The sequence below is a fragment of the Aptenodytes forsteri genome, unplaced genomic scaffold, assembly GCF_000699145.1.
Source record: "Aptenodytes forsteri isolate BGI_AS27 unplaced genomic scaffold, ASM69914v1 Scaffold21, whole genome shotgun sequence".
Classification (NCBI taxonomy): Eukaryota; Metazoa; Chordata; class Aves; order Sphenisciformes; family Spheniscidae; genus Aptenodytes; species Aptenodytes forsteri.
Window position 1 is genome coordinate 447,053 of NW_008795521.1, and position 23,462 is coordinate 470,514.

Here is a 23,462-nt window from a genome sequence, read left to right on the forward strand (position 1 = left end):
CATATAACACATAACCTCTGTGATATGGCTAAATATTTATCTTTGATATCAGTGATATAATGTGTATGTGGTAATATTTACAGTGGCTTCAAATATAAAAGTATCTCAAATCCCTGGACTAAGCAGTAAGACCTACAAATGCTGTTTTGTAGCAACTTCTATTGACTTGAAGTACCTGCAATATGAATGTCAGTTTAATTTCTCAGTGTTTTTTAAATAAGTAATCATAATATGGGGGGGTTTAGAAAAAGGGTTTTTTTTGGAAAAAAAAAAACCAAACCACAAATCTCATTATCATTATAAAAATAAGCTTTTGTGCTGATGCATTCCCTCTGAAAAAGTCTAAAACGTTTTATGGAATGACTAATTACTATGAGTTGAGAAAAAAGGATAGCTACAGAGCTCAGTGGAAAAAGTCTCAAGAACTTTAATGGAAGCAGTTGAAAAAGTAAGAAAACTCAAGTTAGCATCTGACATTTTCTTCTTCTCCATAACTGATTTAGGGGTCTCTGAGGAAAAGCTTTATTCAAGATATATGTTGTTTCCTCCCCTCAATATAGAAATCCAGAGCTCAACACACTGATATTCATGGGAGTCTTTCCAACAAAGTCAGCGTGATCACATTAGGTACCTAAGAGGCACTTCAGTAGAAATTCTGAATCATATTTAAGTGCTGTTGTAGTTCCTCCTTAAAAATAGTAGCAAACAACAGGTTGCTATACAAAAGGATATTTTACGAGAGGGGAAGGCAAAGTTTCAGATCAGTCAAAAGAGTATTTGAAAAGGATGCAGCTAAATTCTTAAAAGCTCTATAACATTAGCTTTGTTTCAAACACGCACAAAGTTCAATGTCAGCGCTGTCTAGCCAATAAATCAAATTGGTAGACGAGACTTGTTTGGACTAGCAATGAAAAGTTAGAAGGGATTCTCCAAGAAAGCCACAAAGCAGCTCATTTAAGGTCAATTTAACGGTATTATTCTGTTTTTCTTCCAGCCCCGACATAAGATTTCAGTACCTCAAAGGAAATTGTAAGAGTATCTATTTGCATTCCCCCTAGGTGATTGGCAGTTCAACACCAATTAGTTCAAAATTACACTGTTACTAGCGTGCAATAAAAACAACACCTTTCATCTTTCTTACCTATGTAAGGATACCTTCAGAGCCAATAACTTTGATCAAGTAAGTATTTTTGATCCTACCCCACCCGTCTCTTTGGATTCAGGAAAACTAATAGCTGAAGGCAACTTTTTTCTTTTAATATAAAAAAGTCCCAGCTTTATTCTTCGACTGTAGGAGTGATGTGGGTACTGAAATATAATACACTGGAAACAAACATTTTCCCAAAGCCCAGTATCTCTTCAATAGATAAAAATACTAGGGTAGATAACACGATCAAACTTTCCCCTCCCTCCTCCTCTGATTTTCAGTTATACACTGTAGACATCTGAGAAGGAAGAAAATTAGTTTCCGCAAAGAAGATATGCAGTTTCACAGTTAGATTTATTTTCAAATACGAAGAGCTTTACAGAATGCTCTATCAATTGCATCACCGCCGCAACAGTTACATCTACATGAATCAAGAAGGGCACCAGCTCACACAGCTAAACTCTTTTCATCCTCTGAAAACAGAGGCTTTACCCAGCCTATTCAGCGGGAACAGTGATTCATGTTACCCCCTTCCTATGTCCAGGCATTGTCTGAGGAAATATCAATTAGGACAGGGCAAAGCAGTGTTAGGAGTGTGATAGCAATTATTCCACCAAGAAAAAAGAAAAATCAGCACTGACAATCACCAAGTATTGCTTGAGCCTGTGCTCTGGTCCTCTGCAGCTTTACTAAAAATTCAACTCTTTGGTTAGACATCTAAATGGAGTATATATTTCAGAACACTTTACTGCAAAAGTCTCCAGCAGGGTTACTTAAGCACATATATTTCCACTACCACAACTGTGGAAGAGTTGCAATAGCCATGGCACGGGAAGCGCGTAGCCTAACATGTCTGCTCCAATACAGCAACAAAAATACTTACACAACCTCTGTGTTAAGTCACCAATTATGGCCTCTAACATCACAGCACTACATTTACTGATGTAATTAGCACCACACCTCCATTTGTACACATTTTTTAAAAATGCAACAGACATGATAAACGTGAGTCTTCGTAATTCTGACAAAAATGGTATGGGTTTTTCTGGTGTAATTTGTATGTATTAAGAAGACTTCTGGCAGAGATGAAGCTTTCCATGCTTGCCACATAAGTGAGAACTATTCTTAAAATTACTTAAATAATTACTCACAAAAATCTTGCACAGTATCTTCTTGTGCATATAACATATTGCCCTCCACGTACATGCTCTATCCAAGTTTAGATTTTTATTTACTTTTCAGCTTAAGTCCGTTAATTTTCTCTGTACACCAAACTATGGGTTTTCAAGCATTCCTTCAGATGGCGGTGTCAGTACCATTCCCTCAGCACGTCAAACAGAAGAATTCAGTTCCCTCTCCTGTCAAAGGACATTTAAGCCCCACATCTTTCACCTCTCAAGAGCAGGCTGGTGAGAGCTCTGTGGAACATGGGCAGGTTGCAGTTCCACTTTACGTTGAATCCTAACACCGATCCACTGAAAGAGAATCCAGTCTTTCGGCTAGTGGTTAGGGAAGCCACCTGCACATGTCCTAAATCCAGATCCAATTAATAGATGCCTACAAACAGGCTAGGTCCACCTCACAAGTGATATTACTAAATTGCAATATAAGCAACTGTCACAGACTTCTACGCAGAAAAGCAGCAGACAATCATCACCTAAATAATCACATTCTCCACCAGAATAGTGGAAACCACTCTGCACTACTTCTAATAGATACCTGAATAACTATTGGGTCATTTTTCTGTATCACTTTTCTTGTACATAAGCACGATCACCATGACAACATAAAATATTCAGTAACAAATATTTTACAGTTGCTAGCTAACATCAAACACACAGAACAATTATAATTACCCCATCACAGCTTCAAAGACATTCACTGCGTGCACCTTTTGCGTGTCTGTATGTGTATGCATATATATACCTGTGTCAGTATAAAAACCTAAGCTTCCAAAACAGCAAAGGTGAACATTACTTTCAAACTGAAACCATGGCTGATTTCAGCACAAAGAAGTCACTACTCCTCCACAAATTTTAAATACCGGAATAAAGATGACAACCACGATCTACTGTTATCAAGGGTACTTTCGCTGACCAAGCAACTTCGAAAGAAGACTTACTGAGACTTGAAAGAAGAAAAGATTGAGATACATGACAGAAGACTGAAGAGTAAGACAGAAAGGCAGGAAATGAGGAAAATTAGGGCTAAAATAAGTCATAAGACAACACAACAATGGATGTGTCATGACATGAATATTCTTTGGTTTTCCAACCTGAAGCAATTGTATAAATTGTGGATGGATGGCTTATCCATGCAGTTAAAAGCAATTCAGAAAATAATTTGTACAACACGATTTCCAGGTTTATAAAATTGATATATTTTCCATTATTGGTACCTGCCATGCTACAATACTCCCTCTCTCAGAAGCCAAAGCTTCATACTGCTTTTGAAATATTTCAAAACAAACATCTTATCAAGAAGTGCAAAATTGTAATACTATACAAACGTTTTAGACTTCTTGTATTATTATTCATTGTAATTATTCATTACTAGAATTATTAAAATTATTAAATTCACCAAATAGCTCCTAGAATATAAAGGACTGCTCTGATGTTTAATGAATTATTACTTAAGATTCTAAATAATAATGAACTAAAACAGAAAAAACCCTCCAAATAAAAAACAAAACTCGTAATACAGGAAGTTGAGCCTCTTGCTATTCTAAGTTAAGTTCACTGTTCTTCAGACAAGGCTAAAATACAGTCATTTACTATTATTTTGCAGTAAGGACGGTGGGTCTGGTCAACTACTCAATTTACTTTCTCAGTCTCAGAATATTCACATATTAGAGCTGATGAACATGTTAAAAACCAACACAAAGCAAACCACACACATACACACAAAAGCCAATCTTGAACAACACAGTGAGCAATAAAATGTAAGCCTATATAATGCTTGTTACCTACTAAGATGTTGAAATTTTCTATTTTGAGAGAAGAGGCTATGTAACAGTGAGATCAATACTCGTGACCAGAACCACTCTACTCTAAATACTGTATTTAAAGCAGTATCAGAACAAGCATACCATTAAGCCTCCTCTGAATTGCTTCTTCCTCTAACGTGATGATATACATCTGCTCATCTAGGTCTTCAAGGATCTGTATTTGGGAACAGAAACATGAACTGACTGAGTATCAGTCTCACTTGTTTTTCCTGACTGCACTAGTCAGGTTTATTGTGTTTTAGTAACCTGTATTTTAAATATATAGTCTACAACTTTACAATACTGACACAAAGAAGAACTCCATGAAAGATTCCATTCTGTTACAGATCTATTTCTTTACTGTAAGCAAACTTTCTGTTAAGTTCTCATTTCAGATTAAAGTTCTTATGTTCAGTTTCCATCTAAAGAGACTTAGGGAACAGGGGAAGGGACAGTACATCTGACCTATATTCAAATCATTCAAATAATTTCTTGGGAAAAAATTAACAACCTATCAACCTTCATACTTAATTTGATTTAAACAAAAATAACCGCAGATTTTGAAAAAGTATATTAAGTGACTTTTCACATAAGCCAACATTTCAAGCAAATACAAATTGATATTGGGAGCTAAAACCAAATAAATGAAGTCTGTCTACCTTACTATTAGCTCCTTCGAGTTTAAAGCTTACAGATAGCAAAACACTATATATTTACTTTGTATTTTCAGGGTTGAACTGACTAATGAAAAGGAATGCAAGACTTAAGTGCACCCAAATTTTAGTAAATACAAACTAGGAAACATGACAGCAGAGTCACTAGAGCACTTGCACATGGTACAAACTTCTCCCTTCCCTCACAGCATTCAGTACAAGAACAGTAGAGTATCTACATATAACAAGTTCTTACAGATGCCAACTACCTACATTTCACCCATTTAAGTGTACACCCAGGTACCCTTCTTGTCATCCAGCCTTAGTTTGGTCTTGTATCCTTTGCTCCTGAATTCAGAACAAGTCCACACTTTTCAGGCATTTGCGAAACAGACATAATAGGCAATACTGGCAATAAATATTAATACCAGTAGCAGTTATATAAATTAGAAAATCAGAGGAGGTCTATACTATTAAAAAAAAAAAACTTTTTCTGTGGAAAACATAGGCTTTTGTGCTATCCAAAAAATTTTAAGCAAGTACATAGGTATTGACTATCGAAACTCTGATGCACTGAAGAGAGAATTATGTAGAAGTGCAAGCATTCTAAAAAAAAGTACCCTAATGCCATTCTACCTTCTAACAGGTAGCACACAAGGACAGATTTGTGTAACACTTACTGTTGGCTTCACCAGCAACTGACCCATTACTGTAAACATCCGTGAAAGTCCCACCGGCGTGCATACTGCAGAGGAAGAAAGATTATGCAAAACAGTGATTTGTAAGCCAAAGACCAATTTTTATTTGGATGTTCAATGTGCTGTTCTACATATAACCCAGTATGGTTTTGAAGAGAACTACAAGAGCTTCAAACTCCAATACGAACTTTAAAACACACTGCTATCATATGAATTCTGAACAAGACAAGCATCTCTCACCTCCAAAAGCATAACTGTGAATTTTTTTTGTCAACAAGGAACACCATATAATCAGATATCTTAAACTTGCTCAAGTAATTATTTATTCAAAGCACATGGCACCAGAGGCTATGTCTACACTAGTAAGTTCAGCAGTGCCAGGATACATTCCTGGGCATTAAGACTTGATTGTCTACACCAGTAAATTGCTAGAACTATCCCTGGCATGATTTGCCCTGGGCCAGTTAGCACTTTCCCAAACAATTCCCAGGTGCAGTTTTGGAGTTCATGCAGTCCAGGAACCATTATCATGAGGCAATACATACACAGCCACCTTCCGCAAACTGCAATGTCATGGATGGAACAACACTAGTTGGCCACAGCACTGGAGAACATCTCAGGCACATTTAATCTATTAGCACAGGTGTCGCTGTAATGTCAAGAGATCATGAAGCTGCTTTGCTCTGAAAGTTATACTGCAACTTCAGTTAATAGTAGGCTCAGCTACCAGATTTTAAGCTACTTTTCTATGAAATAACAATTGGCCCTTTGTGATCATAGCCTGTGATGGTTTCCAGGTATGGTGCATCTATGTATGTTGGGAGAAAGGTTCAAATCATTATAATAGAAAATTATTAGTAAAAATCAACAGTTTAGGGAGAACAGCCTTCAAATACTGAAGTGTGTAGGAGATGGAAGGAATTTGTAACAGTATGGATGAGGATATACATTTGTAGTTTCCATTACAATAAAACAGTGTTGTCAAAAAAAAAAAGGAAGCAGCACGCAAGATTTTATAGTGAGGATTACATTTATTTTTATTAACTAGTGTTTCACTATGACTACTATGTATTACAGGAAAAATACAAGAGTATTCAAAAAGGCTAACTTAAGCTAGTCTTCCTTTACTACAGAGGAAGCCTGCAGGCAAAGGAGAAAAGAGAAAGGAAGCGATGCTCCAAATCACCACTGCAATAAGCCTTACTCATACACTGCTTCAGCAATTAAGCCAGCTGAAGATCTCATGAAACTCTACCCTGGTATCTACCACTTTCTCACTGCTGTATGCTGCCCTTTCAGCTACACAGATATAACAGCTTGGAGGGCCTTAAATAACTTCAGTGCTTTGCTTGTATAAATTACAAATAACTCTTCCAAAAATTGGCATTTAATCCCAATTATTTTGGTGAACTGGTTTACAATAGCCCCAGAACACATGCTGTGTTTTCAGCTCTGCTGAAACAAACTGCAAGACAGATGTAGGAAGTTTGTAAGCCAACTCCCCCATTAAAACATTCAGCAACTCTTGTGAATCACACTCTTAAACAGCCTACATGAGACATTCAGAACCACTTTTTTTTTTTTTTTTACTTCCCCCTCTTCGTCCATTAAAGTGGATTTAAGAATCTCCACATACAGAGAACCTAAGAAGACTCACCGAGGTCTCTGTGAGCAACACCTTTCAGAGACAGATCTGCTTAGTTTTAAGGAGAACATAAGAAGACTCACCGAGGTCTCTGTGAGCAACACCTTTCAGAGACAGATCTGCTTAGTTTTAAGGAAGTTATTTAACTTAAGGAAATTATAATTTCAAACTGTCATTCCCTACCCTTTCTCCACAGTGACAGCCCTGTAAGTGTTAGCTGTAAACCTGTAAAGCCTGGAGAACAGGTGAAACCATGATAATCTAGAAAGTGAGATGTTCTGTCCTCTTCTCAGCAATTCTCTAAAAATTATTTGGTGAGGTGGGGGGGAGGCTGAAATTACAAGTGGAATTTGGAGCCTTCCATCATCTTTCTTATTCCCCTAAACATGGATAACTGAACTCTGGCTAGGACCAGTTGGCATAAGGTTGGGGTTTTTTATTGCATTTGTTTTATATGTAATTGTATAACTGACCTCCAGACTGGCCAGATACCAGTTTTGTGATTATGAAAGCTAATTGCACTGTGTTCCAACTTTTGTCTATACAGGAAGAACTTTCAATTAAAAAAGGAAGAAGTATCATTTACTGAATATAGGACAAACTAAGTGTTCCAAAATAACTTTCTCTCCATACTGCTGACCTCCTGAAGACACTTCATTTAAAAATTGTGCTTTTCTTTGCAGAATGGAGTCCCTATTTTTCAAATACCTGCTTTAAAAAGTTAAAAATTGAAATTATTTTGGGCGAGGTGTGAATTTTCACACTCAACTTTAACAATCTTAATTTTCACAATGAAAAACAGTTTCTTTTAATCTTTGAAAAAAATAAATAAAATCATTCACTTTTTGGTATAATCAGGAGAATACTTACACAGAAGTAACAAGCATCCCATCAGTGATATACAGGAATATAAATACGGGAGGTAGAATTCCCAGAGGTCTGTAAAGAAAGTATTGAGCACAGCCTTAGCTTATTACAAATAGGCTACTTATTTCACAAACACAACTGAATTAACTTCTTTTCTTAAGCGTTCAGGATTGAACAATTGTATTTTCAAGTATAAACTAAGAATTACTAGGTTAATAATCCTGCAGGCAACTAAATCCCCAAGTACTTTAGCTTGGAAAATATCTTCAGCTTTTATCACTTAAGTCACTTTTTAATATACGGCGTGTCCACATGAGCATGGAACTTTTCAGCATGCTAAAAACTGATTTAACAGAAAAAATGGTATTGACTAAATTAATACAGCTTCTTCACAACCTGTGCAATACTCACATAGCATTTACTAGAAATACATTTAATTGAAAACATCCATTTCCATAATTAAAAAGAAACTAGTGTGGTGGTTTTTTAAATTCCATTTCATACAAAGACTCCATACTGGCGGCAGCATCATTGTCTATGAGTGCTGAAGCCACCCATACGATTCCAAGGATAAGCAGCGCAAGAAGAATAAGCATTACAAGGGTTTCCAAAATGCGTGCTCTGATGCCCTGTGGGCAGAAGAGGGGAGAGGGAGGAAAGAACACAGCCAAGAACTTTGAATCGGATATTTTCAAACATAAGAAATACAAATAAATAGCAGTTCCTTCTTAAATATATAGGCACATTTTATCATGTAGACAAAAGCATAACACGTAATGCACATTTAAAAGGCAGTGCATAAAAAAAGGAAGTACTTATGGCTTTAGAGTGCCCAGATTGCGTTTTTCCCCTTAAAACCACAGAAGAATGTTTTAAATTGCGTACGCCTTACAGTTCTCATTAATCTCATTATTCCATAAAGTATTCTTTATACCATATGATTTTGCTCAAGCATCTTTAAAAGATGGATTACTTTTCTAATACTTTCAGCAAAGAAAGTGGATTAGCAAATTTTTATCTATGATTCCAATCAAGGGAATGGAAAGACAATTATGGCAAACAGCCAAATGGCCCAGCAAGCATTAAACCCCGCGCAGGTACAACGCACCAATTTAGTTAAAATACATTCTTAAACTGCAATTGCTTCTGCACCATTCCTCACAGTCTTCAGAGCCCTCAAGCGTACAGTCGGAGTACTGCTCGGTCTTAGTCTGCCCACACGCTGCTGCCGCTGCCACCCACATGCATTACCTCCCATCTTTGCATGCTCCGCACTGAACGAAACACGTACGTCTCGCTTACAACATACACAAATCGCAGCTCTACAGGGTTATATCACAGCATTTGCTCTTGACTCTAAAAATGTAATAACACTCTAATAGTTGAGTGTTAGATTTGCAAATGTAAATATACAAAATAATATACAAAACCATATTTAGGGGTTTTTTACCCGTGTTTTTAACACCAATTTTAATGATTTCAAGCAATAAAGCTATTGGGACACTTTCTTCAGACATCCTTGCCATTAAGGGACCATCAGATTGCTGTTCACATAACAATTTTACTTTTATTTTTCTTCCCTTGCCAGTATACATCTCCACAAGCAAACCCAATCTCGTTTCTCACATAGGTTCACCCCAACTTGGGCATATTCCACTGAAAGGTCTACTTTATAGTTAAAAGCAGAAAGTTTGCTTTACTTTATTGTTTGTCTACTTTTATCACCTCTTCCCTCACTGCTTAACACAAGAGGGTAACCTTTACATGGCATTTACCCTAAAAATTATGCTCCCTGCATAACCACTGCATCCAACCATGAATGAGGACCTCAGGCATCCTAATCATGAGCATTGACCTCTTCTAGCACACCAATTCCTCTCCGCCATCAGCCGTCTGCAGAACAGCTAAGGTAGCATGAAGGAAAAACCAGACAAAAAGAGACCTTCACAAAATTCCCCTTAAGGCTTAAGTGGGCAGATTAAGTCCAACTCCATAAAGGATCTCAAAGAGCAAATTTCAAATTAAAGGTAGTATGGATAGATATGGATTTACTCCTAGAATGTATTTTGTGTATAATAAAAGTGGCTTTGAGGTTGTTAAGTTATTAAAATGTTATTTTTGTAGTGCTCAGAAACTAACTTTCAGTCTTCTATGAGTTATTTTGAAGGTGAGCATCTAAGCCAAAATATACGTACTTGAAGATTAAATAGCCACATGTTTAATATTAAAGTTTTGAACTCTAGCAATAAGTTACCAGGAACCTAACAGATTACAGTCTAAATACTGAGCATTGATATAGAGCCTTCACTTTACCACAGAAGAAAGTCACAGGATTAGAAGAAAACCCAAAACATTCAAGGATGCATGCGCAAAGATCTGCTTCAAGCTTTCCAAAAACCTTGAAGACTCCTTTCCTCTCCTAGGAAGAGGAAAATACAAAGCTACCTTCTGGGTTTCTGAAAGCTTTAGCCACAGAAAGTGGATTCCTTACTTCCCTACTATGAGACACATGCACAAATCTCAGCCTCTCTGACTTCAAGTTTCACAGCAACAGATTCTTCTGGACAAACCTGGAAAATATTTCATTTTACATGGCAACCCGAACACCAAATCCTCCTCCCTTGGATGGAGTAGCACAATTGTCAAAACAGATAAACAAGAAACACACTGTGATGGAGATGGTCAACTATAAATAACATTTTTTCATATTTACTGTAAGTGTTCTCTGAAGACAGGTAAGATTAGGACAATACAAAAACACTCAAAAAAAAGAGATGACCACAGCAAGTACTTGGAGGTAACCATTGCTTTTGGCCAAAAGTACCGTTGGCACAAACTCTAGAAAAAGCCTGTTACCTGCCTAATGAGCCTTCCCCATTTTTTGGTTTCCATTCTAGTTTGAATAATCTTTGATTCTCAGAAAGTTGGATCAATCTCCTTCTGTTCTCACTAGTTACACTTATCTCCGCACCTATCTGATACATCACTGATACTACAGTCTCATGTATGTATTGAAAAGCAGGACTGACAGTGCACTCCAAGGGGCAGAACAATTTTTATATTACACAGCACACACACAATAGGATTCACACACTGATGATCATTTAAAAATAGTAAAATAGTAACATTTTGAAGAACTTCAGTGAAGTGACTAAGTAGAAATATTCTGTCATAGGCACTAATGAATACCTGGTAACAGTCCAGGATTAAAAAAAAAAAAAAAAAAAAAGATGCTTAAAGCATTTAGGTAAATACTTAAATCTCAATTAGGCACCCTTAAAACTGTGCCCTATTAAAACACTAATGTTCCAGGCACATTAGTTCACACACACATTAGTGTACCTGTCAAGTAGCTGCTGTTTGTAAGGAATGAGAGGTACAGAATTTCCCCCCATGCGCACACACACACAAAACTCCTGGAGAATCACAGAATGGTTGAGGTTGGCAGGCACCTCTGGAGGTCATCTGGTCCAACCCCCCTGCTCAAGCAGGGCCACCTAGAGCCGGTTGCCCAGGACTGTGTCCAGGCAGCTTTTGAGTACCTCCAAGGATGGAGATTCCACAACCTGCCTGGCCAACCTGTGCCAGCACTCGGGCACCCTCACAGTAAAAAAAAAGAGAGAAGTGAGCCTTAGACACCCTTACTACTTCTTATTTTTGCTGAAGGTACTTTTGTTTTTTCAGGTGAAAAATTTAAAGCTTGAACATTATCATTAGTAACATCACTAATTTAAGAGCTGGACAAAAATCCATACTCCTGACTTTGAGAACAGAGAGAAAAACAGGTAAATACAAGCAACATTTCATTTTATTTCAATGAAAGCAAAACTATGCAAATAAACCTTGAAATTCAACGCTGAGTTTTGTTTTTTTTTCCTGAGCAAAAACCTCTTCACTGACATTTTGGTTTTGGCTTAACATTTCTTGGAGTCATTTCATTTCTCTCCCACAGCCCCATTACATTACTCAGATTTCTTAGATGAACCAAATGTCACGGCATATCTTCATGGCATGGAAGATATTGCCACTTCTATTTCACATAATACTTGTTGCACTTTTTGAATCCAATTACTCCTCACATTTCTTTGTGTGAAAAGGAGCATTAGAGTCTACCATCTTCAAAACCAGCAACAATCCCATCTAAAACTGGTAGTTTCAAATCAGCTTGTAAGAGTACATTTATTGTTCATCTTCGGTCTACACCATCGTATCTGTCTTGACTACAGAATTAACAAGTGAATACAACCTGAAAAAACATGTAGTGTAGGTACATAGGACTACTTCAAATTAGCATTCTAACTAAGCAAGGGAAAATAGTCATACAGCACTAAATCTTAGTGTCAAAAAAGTGACTGCATTTGAATCAATTGGAAGAGTTCTGTGATTCCTCATTGTCAGTGTGTAACCGGAAACAAAGGAAACCTTTACCACACAAATGAAGGAGGTGGCCTACCCAGCAAGGTAAGTGTGTATGCACGTGCATATGTATGTACACATACAGGGGCAGGTAAGGGAAGAAGGGGGGGAGAAATAGTCACCTTTTACATCAGGGTTTTCCAGTTCGATTGTTTAATCAGGAGAAATTGCTTCATGAGCTCCTATGATCACTGCTTAACATTCCTATGGAAACTAAACTGACTATAAGAAAGAGGAATGGGAAAATACTTTGTATTTTTAGCTTTCCATATTGTATTCAAGAAGGAAAATTAAGTTGTCCAAGTCTTCATCTAGTCTTCTTTTCCTAATGGTTCTGACAGGTAAGAACAAGGAAAGTAGGCACTATACAACCAACCAGCTTGCATCAGGTTTTTCAGAAAGTTGTTCCAGATCTCAGCTTTCAAACCTGCATTTGAGAACACAACTACTACTACATTCTTAAGGTGTCCTTCATTACGAACAGAATGCATATACCACAACTAATTCACTGTCTTATGAATTATTTTAATGCAATTCCACTTACAGTTTAACCTGTTTTAAGGGAGAAGGGATTTATTTATCTCCAAACCAAGCATGGACTGCACAGTAAAGCACCAGAAGGACACCTCCAGGATATTGACACAGTGAGGAAAAAAGACTGATTTGCATCTATTCTACATTCTAGTATTTAAAGAATTCAAACGTAAGATGCAGACTGAAGCAAATTATAAGTGTCTATATAGCTTATTAAGGGGGGCATAAGCAGAACAACCTTGACACCACTATCAATGAAAATATCAAACTCAGATTTCAGTACAGCATTAACTACACAGCCTTAAGTAATGCTCCCATGCTGTCGATTTATGAGATGAACACAACCATAGCCTTTAGGAATAATTAAAAATGTTCCACTCCACCTCAGGCTAAGTTGGGTTGTTTTTAAATACGGCAATAAGACAATTCTGAACGAGAAGAGTGAGCTCAGGCAATACACTTGCTTTATTTTCAGTACGACAAGCTGACCCCTGCAGTACTTCTATTAGCATGTCAATTTTAAGGAGGTCAAATCCCTTACTTTCTCTTGGCCAATTACTGCTGGGATGCTGGTTAAGTTGGAGAGGTAACAAAAAAAACAAACCCAACACACCAAGATTTTAAAAGTCTTTTTTACAGTGCTACAGATACCAGATATCAAAAAGAAAATCACAAACGACACAAAATGTAATTGAGCTTGAAGTTATAAAATTAAATGGGGAATGGAAATACATATTAAGGTGGTAGGTTTTTATACTTTCACTGCTATACACTGAGAATATTGCTGTGACTTCAACTTATGTTTGTGTGCACGAGGAGAGAGGAGTGGGAAAGAAATAAGGGAAGTAGGAGGATCTAGAAAAATTATATTGCTTTTAAAAAAAACTTGTCTAGAATAAAGCCTGGGATTAGAAAGATTATTTGCCAGTCAGGAAGATTAGAAAATCTGAATCTGTAACCAGGACACATAGTCCCCAAAGGAAATGGATGAAGCAACGTAGGCCATGGTTACTTCTTCAGACACTCCCTGAAGATCTCAAAAAACAAGCATGACATGAACAGGTTTTTTTACTATGGAGAAGGGGCTCAGAAAGCATCCTCACTTTTGTAACTGTTGGTGTTGCTCCTACTCCCCAGGGATATGCAGAGAGGAGGGAAGGCTATAAAACACTAAGAAGAAGGAGAAAGACATGAACTGGAAGTGAAACAGAAAGAGCAAAAGGGAAAGGGACAGCAATAACGCGAGCTAAAAGAAAGGTAGAAGTGTTGGAAGGAAGCATCTGATCTTTGGTCTTCAATTTGAACATAAATTTCTCTGTAGGTCTGAAAATGAGAGGAATGTTGTTCTCAGGATGGACTCAGGGCCATCCTTTGGGAAACATGAACCACAATTTGAAGGAAGATAGCACTTCTCTTGCTGGACAGTGATTTTAGTTTTAACAGCCCAATTTAAAAGTCTTTTTCCATGAAGGTATCTAGAACAAAACGTCAACTGTCATTGCTTCCAACACTACAAGCACATAAGATGATCTTTGGTAACTGCTAAACAGGAAAACAAAACACATCCAACAGCTCGCAATTTCCTCAAGTGAGCCTCAGATTATCCGTAAGGCAAAACAGACGTCTGAAACTGAATTACCCACGTGGCTCCCTATTGTCAGGGAAGCAGAAGGTTGGCATCATACAGGCCAACTTGACACAAAAAAAAAGAGTCTCTTGTGGAGGATGAAAAAAAAAAAATGGTCAACAAAAACCTTTGGAAGCTAATTACTATAATCTGATAGAAATTACAATTAAACTGTTTATCAAGAAAAATCAGGGAAAAAAGACTGGCAGATTATACCCTCTAACCCCACCTTTGTTTTATAAAGTTCAAAGTTTCACAGTTTAGACTCAACAGCTCACCTACATTTTTACTCACAGCGCATTTTCAAAATCCGCCTAGTTCTTTAACATGAGTGCTTAACCAAGTGAAATACTTTTTAAAGGAAAGATGTTTAACACACCAGTCCCAGCAGCCTGGAACTTGCCAGAAGCCTAGTAATATTTGTCATCTTCTCTGTACACTAATGGGGGGGACCCTAAAAAATAAAAGATGAACAAAAAGAGCATCTGAAGCTCTCAAGGCATGCCTACAAGTAAATGCTGTCCTACAAACACATTCTAAGGATCTTGTGGTTTGTACAGCCTTAAAGATATCTGACTCCGACTTCTACTTCTTTAAAATTCAATAGCTGAGGCATTCAGAAGTTTTTAGACTGTTTAATCCTGAGCTACTTACGCTGCCTGGCAGAGCGGACCTAAGGGTTCATGTTTCCAGAAAAGTCTAATTTTAGCAAGAAAGGTTTTAATTATTCTAGAAGTGTTCTGACAAATTTTTAGTTGCTACTCTGGAAGGCATCATCAAAATCTTACCATGTTTCTTTCCTATTGTGATTAGCACAGGTAAGTCATCCTGGATGATAACTATCCAAAACATTAAAAACCAGCACATGGCCAAAAAAGGTAATTCTTCAGCTGAAAAACCCAATGAAGTACAAATGGCAACAACAGTCCTGAAGGGATGATGGATGTCATACAAGAAAGTCAAAAAGTATAATTACTAAGGAAACCACTTCTCCTCCCCAGTACATTTGTGTTAAGCAGGACAACTGTTAGGCCAGTTGCAACACATTAAGACTTTTCCCACTATGTGTGTTCACACAATAACACCTACAGGCTGGTTTTTACTTTATAAGAGCACATATGTTTGGTGATAGTTTCTTACAGCTTCTCAATAAGGAAAAGGGAGATTTCTTGATAATGGAGACAGTAAGAAGTGTTGGGTTTTTTCCCCATTTGAAGTTTTATAACTATTTTGAATGACATAAATGTAACAATACAAAATGCTTTGCCATTAAGCTAGCATAGGTAACAAGTGAAGACCTTGCTCTGCACGCTGGTTGTCCACAAGGTTTCAGGTGTCTTGTGTAACTAGCAGTTAGCACAGGGATCTCTCCTGACTACAGGGACTCACTAGGACAGCGCATAGGCAAGAAACCTGCTGACTGCTCCTCTCTCCGTTAAGAGTCACATGCAAAATCTGGAAAGGCTTAAAAGGAAGTCTCTGACCACTGCCATTCTTGCAAAGCTAAGGTGAAACACGCACCATACATCCAGGAAACACATTGTGGAAGATAACAGTTATCTTCCAAGCAGTGACACAACCCTGTGCCAGAAACTCACAAGTTGTTACTTTTTGGGAAAGAATGATTACATAAATGAAAGCAATCAAGCCATTTTTTGCCAATTTTTGCTCTGCCAGTTGTGATTCGGAATACAAGTGTTATTTTCCAGCAATATAAGCATAATTTTTAATGCTTTCTAATGCTATAAGGATTTCAACATATATGTACAGATAATATTTACCAAGAGCTCCTGTGTTTTAACACTGATGAAGGAGTATAAAAACTTGCAACCTGCCATTTTCTCTTTCCGTAAGAGGCAAAACTCCTGGTAAAACCAAAGAACTACAGCCCCACCCCTACCTCAAGAAGAAGCATTTCTTTGCTGGAACATTACCTGGCTACAGTGATTTTGATGAACACGTTATTAGCTCCTATAAGATAGACATTTTTGGAACTACATCACCAACATACGACGTGGTATGGCTTTTGTTAATTCTAATTAATTCTACATTTTAATTTGGTTGCAAATTGTGCATGAAAAAAAGAAATCAAAAAACCTACTATCAATGAAGTAAAAATTACAACACGTTACACACAAAACCAGAGTCCTAACAAAGTTTCTATGGTGCTGAATATTTGAACACAGTTCTGCTTGGACATCTTGACCTCTTGCAAGGTAGGTAAACATTACTTTTTACACCATGCCCTGACCCATGGGGAAAGCCTGGGAAAGATTTCTGCAATCATGGCACATTTAAAGTACACATGAAGCCCATTGTTTTCATGTGACAAAAAGGAGTCTTAGTAACCTTAAGGTTTGTTCAGTGAGAGGCCGACCGCAACAAACATGCACGCTAACATCTGCAGAAAATAAATGGAAGCACTAAAAAAGAACGAGAATTACAGCAGGTATGAGGTTGGGGAAGTTATATATTCACATCAATAACATTTTTAGCAATACCCACTCTTTCTCAATTCGTGAGCATTAGTGAAGAGATCAGCTTCAAGCATTCTAACCATTTTTATGGTTAGAAACCATACTTTGAGCAATCTTTGTTCTGACCTATTCAAGGCAGTGCAGAAACAATTTTTTAGTAAGTAAAGGAGACCCATTTTCCATCAGGTAACATGGAAACGCATACTACATTTAGCACACTGATGTTTAGTCAAGGGGTCATTACCTTATGAGACTACCAGAAATTACTGAGTCAAAGCCCAGAAGCTGTAGTTTTAGGAAAACTCAGTTCATTTTAAGAATGTAGAAGCCAATGACTCAGAACCCTCACAGAGCGAGCTAAAAAATTTTAATCAAGAAATAATATATTCAGGCATCAGATTAAAGCAATCAGAGAAAAGTTTCCTTGCCCATGCAAGAACCAAAGACTTCAGACTTTAACCAGTGCTGACTGTGTCTTCTCCCACACCACCTCTTCCCTCACAGATGATCTTTCCAGCCTGTGGGGATTTTAAGATTAAAATGAACACTTCTCATCACAACACAATGAGCGTATTTTAAAGTTTATATTTATTTTCCCCACAATACAAGTCTTAAAAATTTATAGTCACAAAACATTCCCAGCAACTTTCAGCTGATTTTTGTGTTAGCATCTTTTCCCAAATGATTTCATGATGGTTACCATTCTGTCAATGGAGCAAGAGGAGGCAGCTGAAATCATTCAACTGTATAGAACTTAGTTACACAGTATAAGTAACAAAAAACAGAAATTTCGAAGAGAAACTAAGAACTGGAGCGAGAAAAACAAAATGAAAGTTAAAGGAACTTGATGGAAAAAAAACCATGATTAATTCTTTGGGTATTGGCTAAAGACATGTACCAATAAGCATTAGAGCTATGTCTGCCAAGTTGGAAATGAAGGACCAAAATCACTCAACTAGAGGTCAAAAAAAAGATGTCTTTATTTAGTAGACTCATGAAGAAGACATCTATCCAGGATGCAGTACACCCACTGGAGTGACTCCTCTGCCAAAGAAAACTTAGGCCCTCTTCTCCAGTGTCCCAGAAGAGTACCCAAACCACAGTGCTATAGTATATTTTGGGGTCCATAGCCAAACTTTCCTGTTGACATCATTGCATGCAAATAACTCACTGAAATAACCCAAGAACCAAGATGGACTCCTTGCAGACCTGAATCCTCACGATTGGGATAAAAAACAGTTCTTTCTCACTTTTTTTTCTAGGACCTATTTAATTATCCAATACAAGACAGACTCCAGTGAGAATGATAACGTGAGATTCATTTATTGCCTAGCAGTATTGTTTCAAATTGTTTCAGTATTGTTTCAAATACATGGATTCAAATTACTTAAGGAAAGAGCATACACCTGGCTCTTCCACATCTAGGTATCATTCTTGCATATTTAACATAGAAATAGTATATTAGAAAAACATTCCCTCCAAATTTTGTAACAGAAGCCATACCAATTTCTTAAAATGAGGAAAAGCTAGACAGAATATCAGAGAAAATGCAAACACCTACTAGCTGGAATAAAATAATTACAGCCTACAGCTGTCAGATGTATGTAACTACGCTGCTGCATCCTGCCCTTCCCTCCTTTGCAGAAAGAGCTATTAAAAAAAAAAAAACAGCCCAAAAACAGGATTATGTCAAAGCTCTTATTAAAAAGGACAGATGCAGATCTACTGACACTATAGTAAAAGCATATAATCCAAACCTTTTGGAGAGAAGGGAAGTAAGAAATGAAAGGGTACACATAGTGAAATGACGACTGTCCCAATGCTACCCCTTTCCCCCACAAGTTTCCTCTGTTGTTTCATTCACTAGCCCAGCCCTCACTAATTAGCTCTTAGATGCTCCACTCCCTCCACCTACCAAGTTTCCCAGCCTTTCCAAAGCCACCTGCAACAACAACTTGGGAGCTGTGGGATTTCTGACACTATGAGTCTCCTTCTAATCATTTACTTTTGGATCAGAAAGAATCTTTCCTGCTAGACTGGAGTGATAGGAAGATAAATAGATATTTTCCAACTTCTTTGTAGCTTGGCAGAGGATTAAGATAAGTAACACAAAAGTATAAAGAAAGACTTGGAATCTGTGATTTGTGTTTCTGGCAGAAAGAAACCATGAAGACAGTTCCCAAAAGCAAATGACACGTAGAAGCACACAGTTCCCTATTAGAGTTCTAAAATAAAGAGAAACCTGAAGTTTTTTTGGTGTCAATGTCTATTACTGACCCCCTGCAAGGGTGAATAAGATCAAGAAGAAAGCACACTTCTAGGAATCGGCCAAAGCACCAGGCTGCTGGAAGTTCCTTTTAATAAGCTGGGAAATCCTTCGAAAAGCTACACCCAAAAAAAAAAAAAAAAAAAAAAAAAAAGAGGGCCAGGGATGTGAGACAAACTCATTGGTCCTCCTTCCTCCCCTCCTTTGTAAATAAAGTTGTTGGCTGCCTTACAAATCCTCACTACAGATGCATTAGCTCCTTCCTTGCATTGTCAATTCAGAGTAAGTAATTCTTAATATAGAACAATCCTTAATGTGGAGTATTTCTAGTAATATAGACTAAAGGTCTAAATATCACATGGCTGGTTATTGGTATTAATGAAAAAAACATTGTTTTTAGAGAGGGAATCAGAAGTGGTGTTTACCTAGTAAAGCCTCATTTAATAAAAGGAAGCCTATTAGAAAATTGTTTCATGCCTTTCTATGATTCAGATATTTATTTTAAAACTTGCCTCTATCAATATAAAATTATATGGCAGTTTTCCTTTCTGAATTAAAATGACATTCCTATTAAATCTGTAAAGTCTTTTTTATTTATATAAAGTAACAAAAGTGCATAAAAAGACTTAAAATAGATACAATGTTTTTGCTTGTCCTGAAAGGTCACTATTTGATGTCAATGAAGACTCAAACGAAAACACAGACTAACGTGAAAATATTTAAATCTTAATAAAATATTCCTTATGCATAAACCAGCCATTTTTATAAAACAAATCACTATGCTCAAATAAAAACAGCAGCAGATCAATTTAATGTTTCTTACCATTTAATAAAAGAAACCCAAACACTGAGATGGAAAGGTGTTCACATTGCCTTCGCGAAGCCTCTAACTCGGACATGCCAAATTCTTAGAGGCATCTGCCTTCTTCCATCGACTAAGAGAAGGGGCTTCTAAGATCCCCTGAATCACAGCCTTTTCAGGGATCCTGCATGTGTGAATACTTCCTTCCTTCCCAAAGGATGGCAACATTTTCTAGTTTAAATGAAGTAGTTATATGACTTTTATTATAAACTGACAATAAAAAAAAAAGAAAGGGTTTTTAGATATACAGCTATCATCTACCACAAACAGAAGGGTCTACAGAGGGCATTAAGAATGCTCCATCCAAGCAAAATTTGAAAACTACTAATTTCTGCCTAAAAAACAAAAAGTATCTTTAAAAAAAAAAAGTATTTTAGAACCCAGTGCTTCAGTTTACATCAGTGATAAATGACGAGATTCCAGCTTAGCATTGGTAGCTGTACCACCTGTACACTTTATAAGTAGTAGAAGTATTTAGCATGTCTATTTTTACTCATGCAGAACTCCATAAGTTATCCTAAAAACAAATAAAAACTGTAACGTAAAAAAAACACTCCATTTATTCACTAAGAGAGCAGCAGAGAAAAATATTCACATCTTATGCCGTTTGCAGGCTTCCAGCCACATGTTAAAGCTTTTAGCAATGAACTATGGGAATTCCACAAAACATAAGCATGTTAAATACAGCAGAAATGTACAAGTTCAGAACGACGTAGGAGTGGGGAAAGCACAAAAGTTCAGCAATGCATTTCGTTCCTGGCTCAGATGAGGTGGAAAAACTAATGCTCCAGTGCTAGCTTCTAAAACTAATTAGTTCTACAGATGACTCTACTCATAATGCATCAGTCACCTAATGCAGTTTCTCACAGTATGCTAGAGGAGTAACGGTCAGAAAAAAAAAAACCCAGCACATTTTGAAATAACACTAAGCATGTTTGGGATTTTTTTTGCACAGTATTTTTACCCCAGTATTACTAAACGAGTATACTCATTTCATCTTGTTACTCTACTAATTTCCATAGCTCAAATACATGAAATTGTTGCAAGAACACAGACTAACTGGACACATTTTGCTTTTCTATCTACATTAAAGAGTTGGTCAAAAAAAGTATTTATAATCTCAACCCCAGAAACTACTGCAGAAAGGCTGAATCATTGCTCAGCTAATGAAGTCGCAGTGAGGCAGGCAGTGCAGAAAAGCTATGCCAGATAAACTATACCATTAGCTTATCTCCTGTTAGCCTATTTTTTTGTAACTTACACTGAGGCCTCTTTAAAAGAAGTACATTCTAATTTATGGAAGCAACCAACTGACATTTAACTACTTCAATGAAACGGAGCACAGATCACATCTCATCACATCTTGATCCAATGTGTGCAACAACCAACATCCACTTATTTCCCCCTCAGCCGCCCCCAGATACACAACTGTTACATATATTCAACAAACCATAGATCTCCTTATGGTAAAATAAAAAGGACAGATTTTGCATACGATGTCCCAACTGACTTAAGACATCTTATAGAACCTTATAAAATGTTTTATATATCTACAAAAACAAATTCACATTAAGCCATTATTCCTCAACAGTCACACGTTTCTCTCTCCTAGCCACTGATTCTTGAATTTCTTTTTATCTCTCATCGAAACATGACATGGCCCTAAGTTGAAGAATACCTGCGTGTTATTTACCGGTCCTGCACAGCCTTTGTTCCTAAATGTCTAAATACAGGCACACAAAAAAAAAAAAAGAAAAGTTATGCATGCTGAAGTCTAGGCTTTGTAATACAAAAATTAATACAACCAACATTCCCAACCTCTTCTTGACCTACCTGTAGTAATTTTCATGTTCTTACTGTCTTTAACTTGTCTTACAGTCATTGTGAAAGGACAGAAAAACAGACATCCCTGCAATACTTTTACAGACAAATGTATTTTCATCTCATACTAATCTACAGTATAGTTACATACTCCAATAACGGGTCCTCAAAAGCAGGCTATACACTCACATAACTCTTTTCAGACTTATTTGCTGAAATATACCTGTAAGGTAAGATTTCTTTTTTTTTTTCTTCCCCTCTGCAGAACTGCAAATAAAGGACCTAGTAGTGTAAAGCTATAATTTTAACATGTTTTCAGAGCTTAGTGTAGACACTTGTCAATGTGACATGCTAGCAAGTATGCTAAACCTTCTCATCTTCCATTTCCTGCCATTTTATAAGCTCTTCTCAAATTTAATATTAAATGTGCCTGTCTTCTACATTACAAATTATAAACAGACTCTACATTTAGCTGTGTACACGCCATTTCTGAGACTTCAGCAGAATCAGGAAGCATACGAAGAGTCAAGGTATGCACCATTCTTAGTGCAAGATTTACCGTTAAAGACAGTCCTTAACTATCCACCTTATATCTTACAGATTATGTTACGGGTTTGTATAACTGTCAGTTAAGTATGCTTTTATTTTAATAGGGAGGAGGAAAAACCCTGATCAAGCTACTTGCCAAATCAGAATCCCAGAATAATCAGGATCTGCTTCTAAACAACAACAACAAAGTCTAATAAATTTTAAGTGGTGTCATTTTAAATGACTCCAGTTTAAAGAACTGGACTTCATATCTGAACTTAAGATGTTAGCTTACGTCAAAAATACAAAACCAAACAGCTGCCTTTGATGTGACTGATTAAACAACTTTTGTCTCTGGTATTACTAATGGAATGAGTAAAGGGTTGTAATATAATGTACAATAATTCAGTTACATACTAGTAAAAATTTCATGGAGATCAGAGCACTAAAGTCTCAGTACATGCTGAATGATTTTATAGACAAATAAATACGAGCTTAAATGCCAAATAAACATACACTGTTAACAGGGTACCTCAAGACTATTTGGTGAGCCATTACACACGGTGGCCCGTGGGTACTGCAGTTGGAGGTACACGCAAGCATAAAATACAGTCAAATGCTGTTTCCAAACAAGGTTCAAGACTCTTGTGCTCTCCAAATCACTTTTCCAGAAAAATCAAGACAAATTTAGAAAATTGTCTGGTTTTAATTAGAGATAATCTCATATTGGAAAGGATTTCCAAGCCACTTTCCCCAGTATTTTGTATTACAGAAACGATTGCTTTCCATGGAATAGTGCTTGAGAGTAGCAAAAAACTTTCTAGAAGTAAATACGTCAAAACTAACTTTGAAGCCAATGTAGGAAATATGTTCATCCCATACTGAAAATACATTTTACAGTGCTCTACACCTATAGCTGTACCAGAGTTCTACTG

General features: G+C 36.9%; 1 protein-coding gene across 1 annotated transcript in view; it reads right to left on the minus strand.

Annotated features, from left to right (window-relative positions):
• LMBR1 (limb development membrane protein 1) overlaps positions 1-23,462 on the minus strand; it is a 57,889-nt gene that overhangs the window by 14,217 nt on the left and 20,210 nt on the right. Inside the window, exons 6-9 of the mRNA XM_009281843.1 lie at positions 8,494-8,625; positions 8,000-8,066; positions 5,467-5,531; positions 4,236-4,308 (exon numbers count right to left, since the gene is read on the minus strand). Coding sequence (XP_009280118.1) covers positions 4,236-4,308; positions 5,467-5,531; positions 8,000-8,066; positions 8,494-8,625 — 337 coding nt within the window. The remainder of the gene's footprint in view (positions 1-4,235; positions 4,309-5,466; positions 5,532-7,999; positions 8,067-8,493; positions 8,626-23,462) is intronic.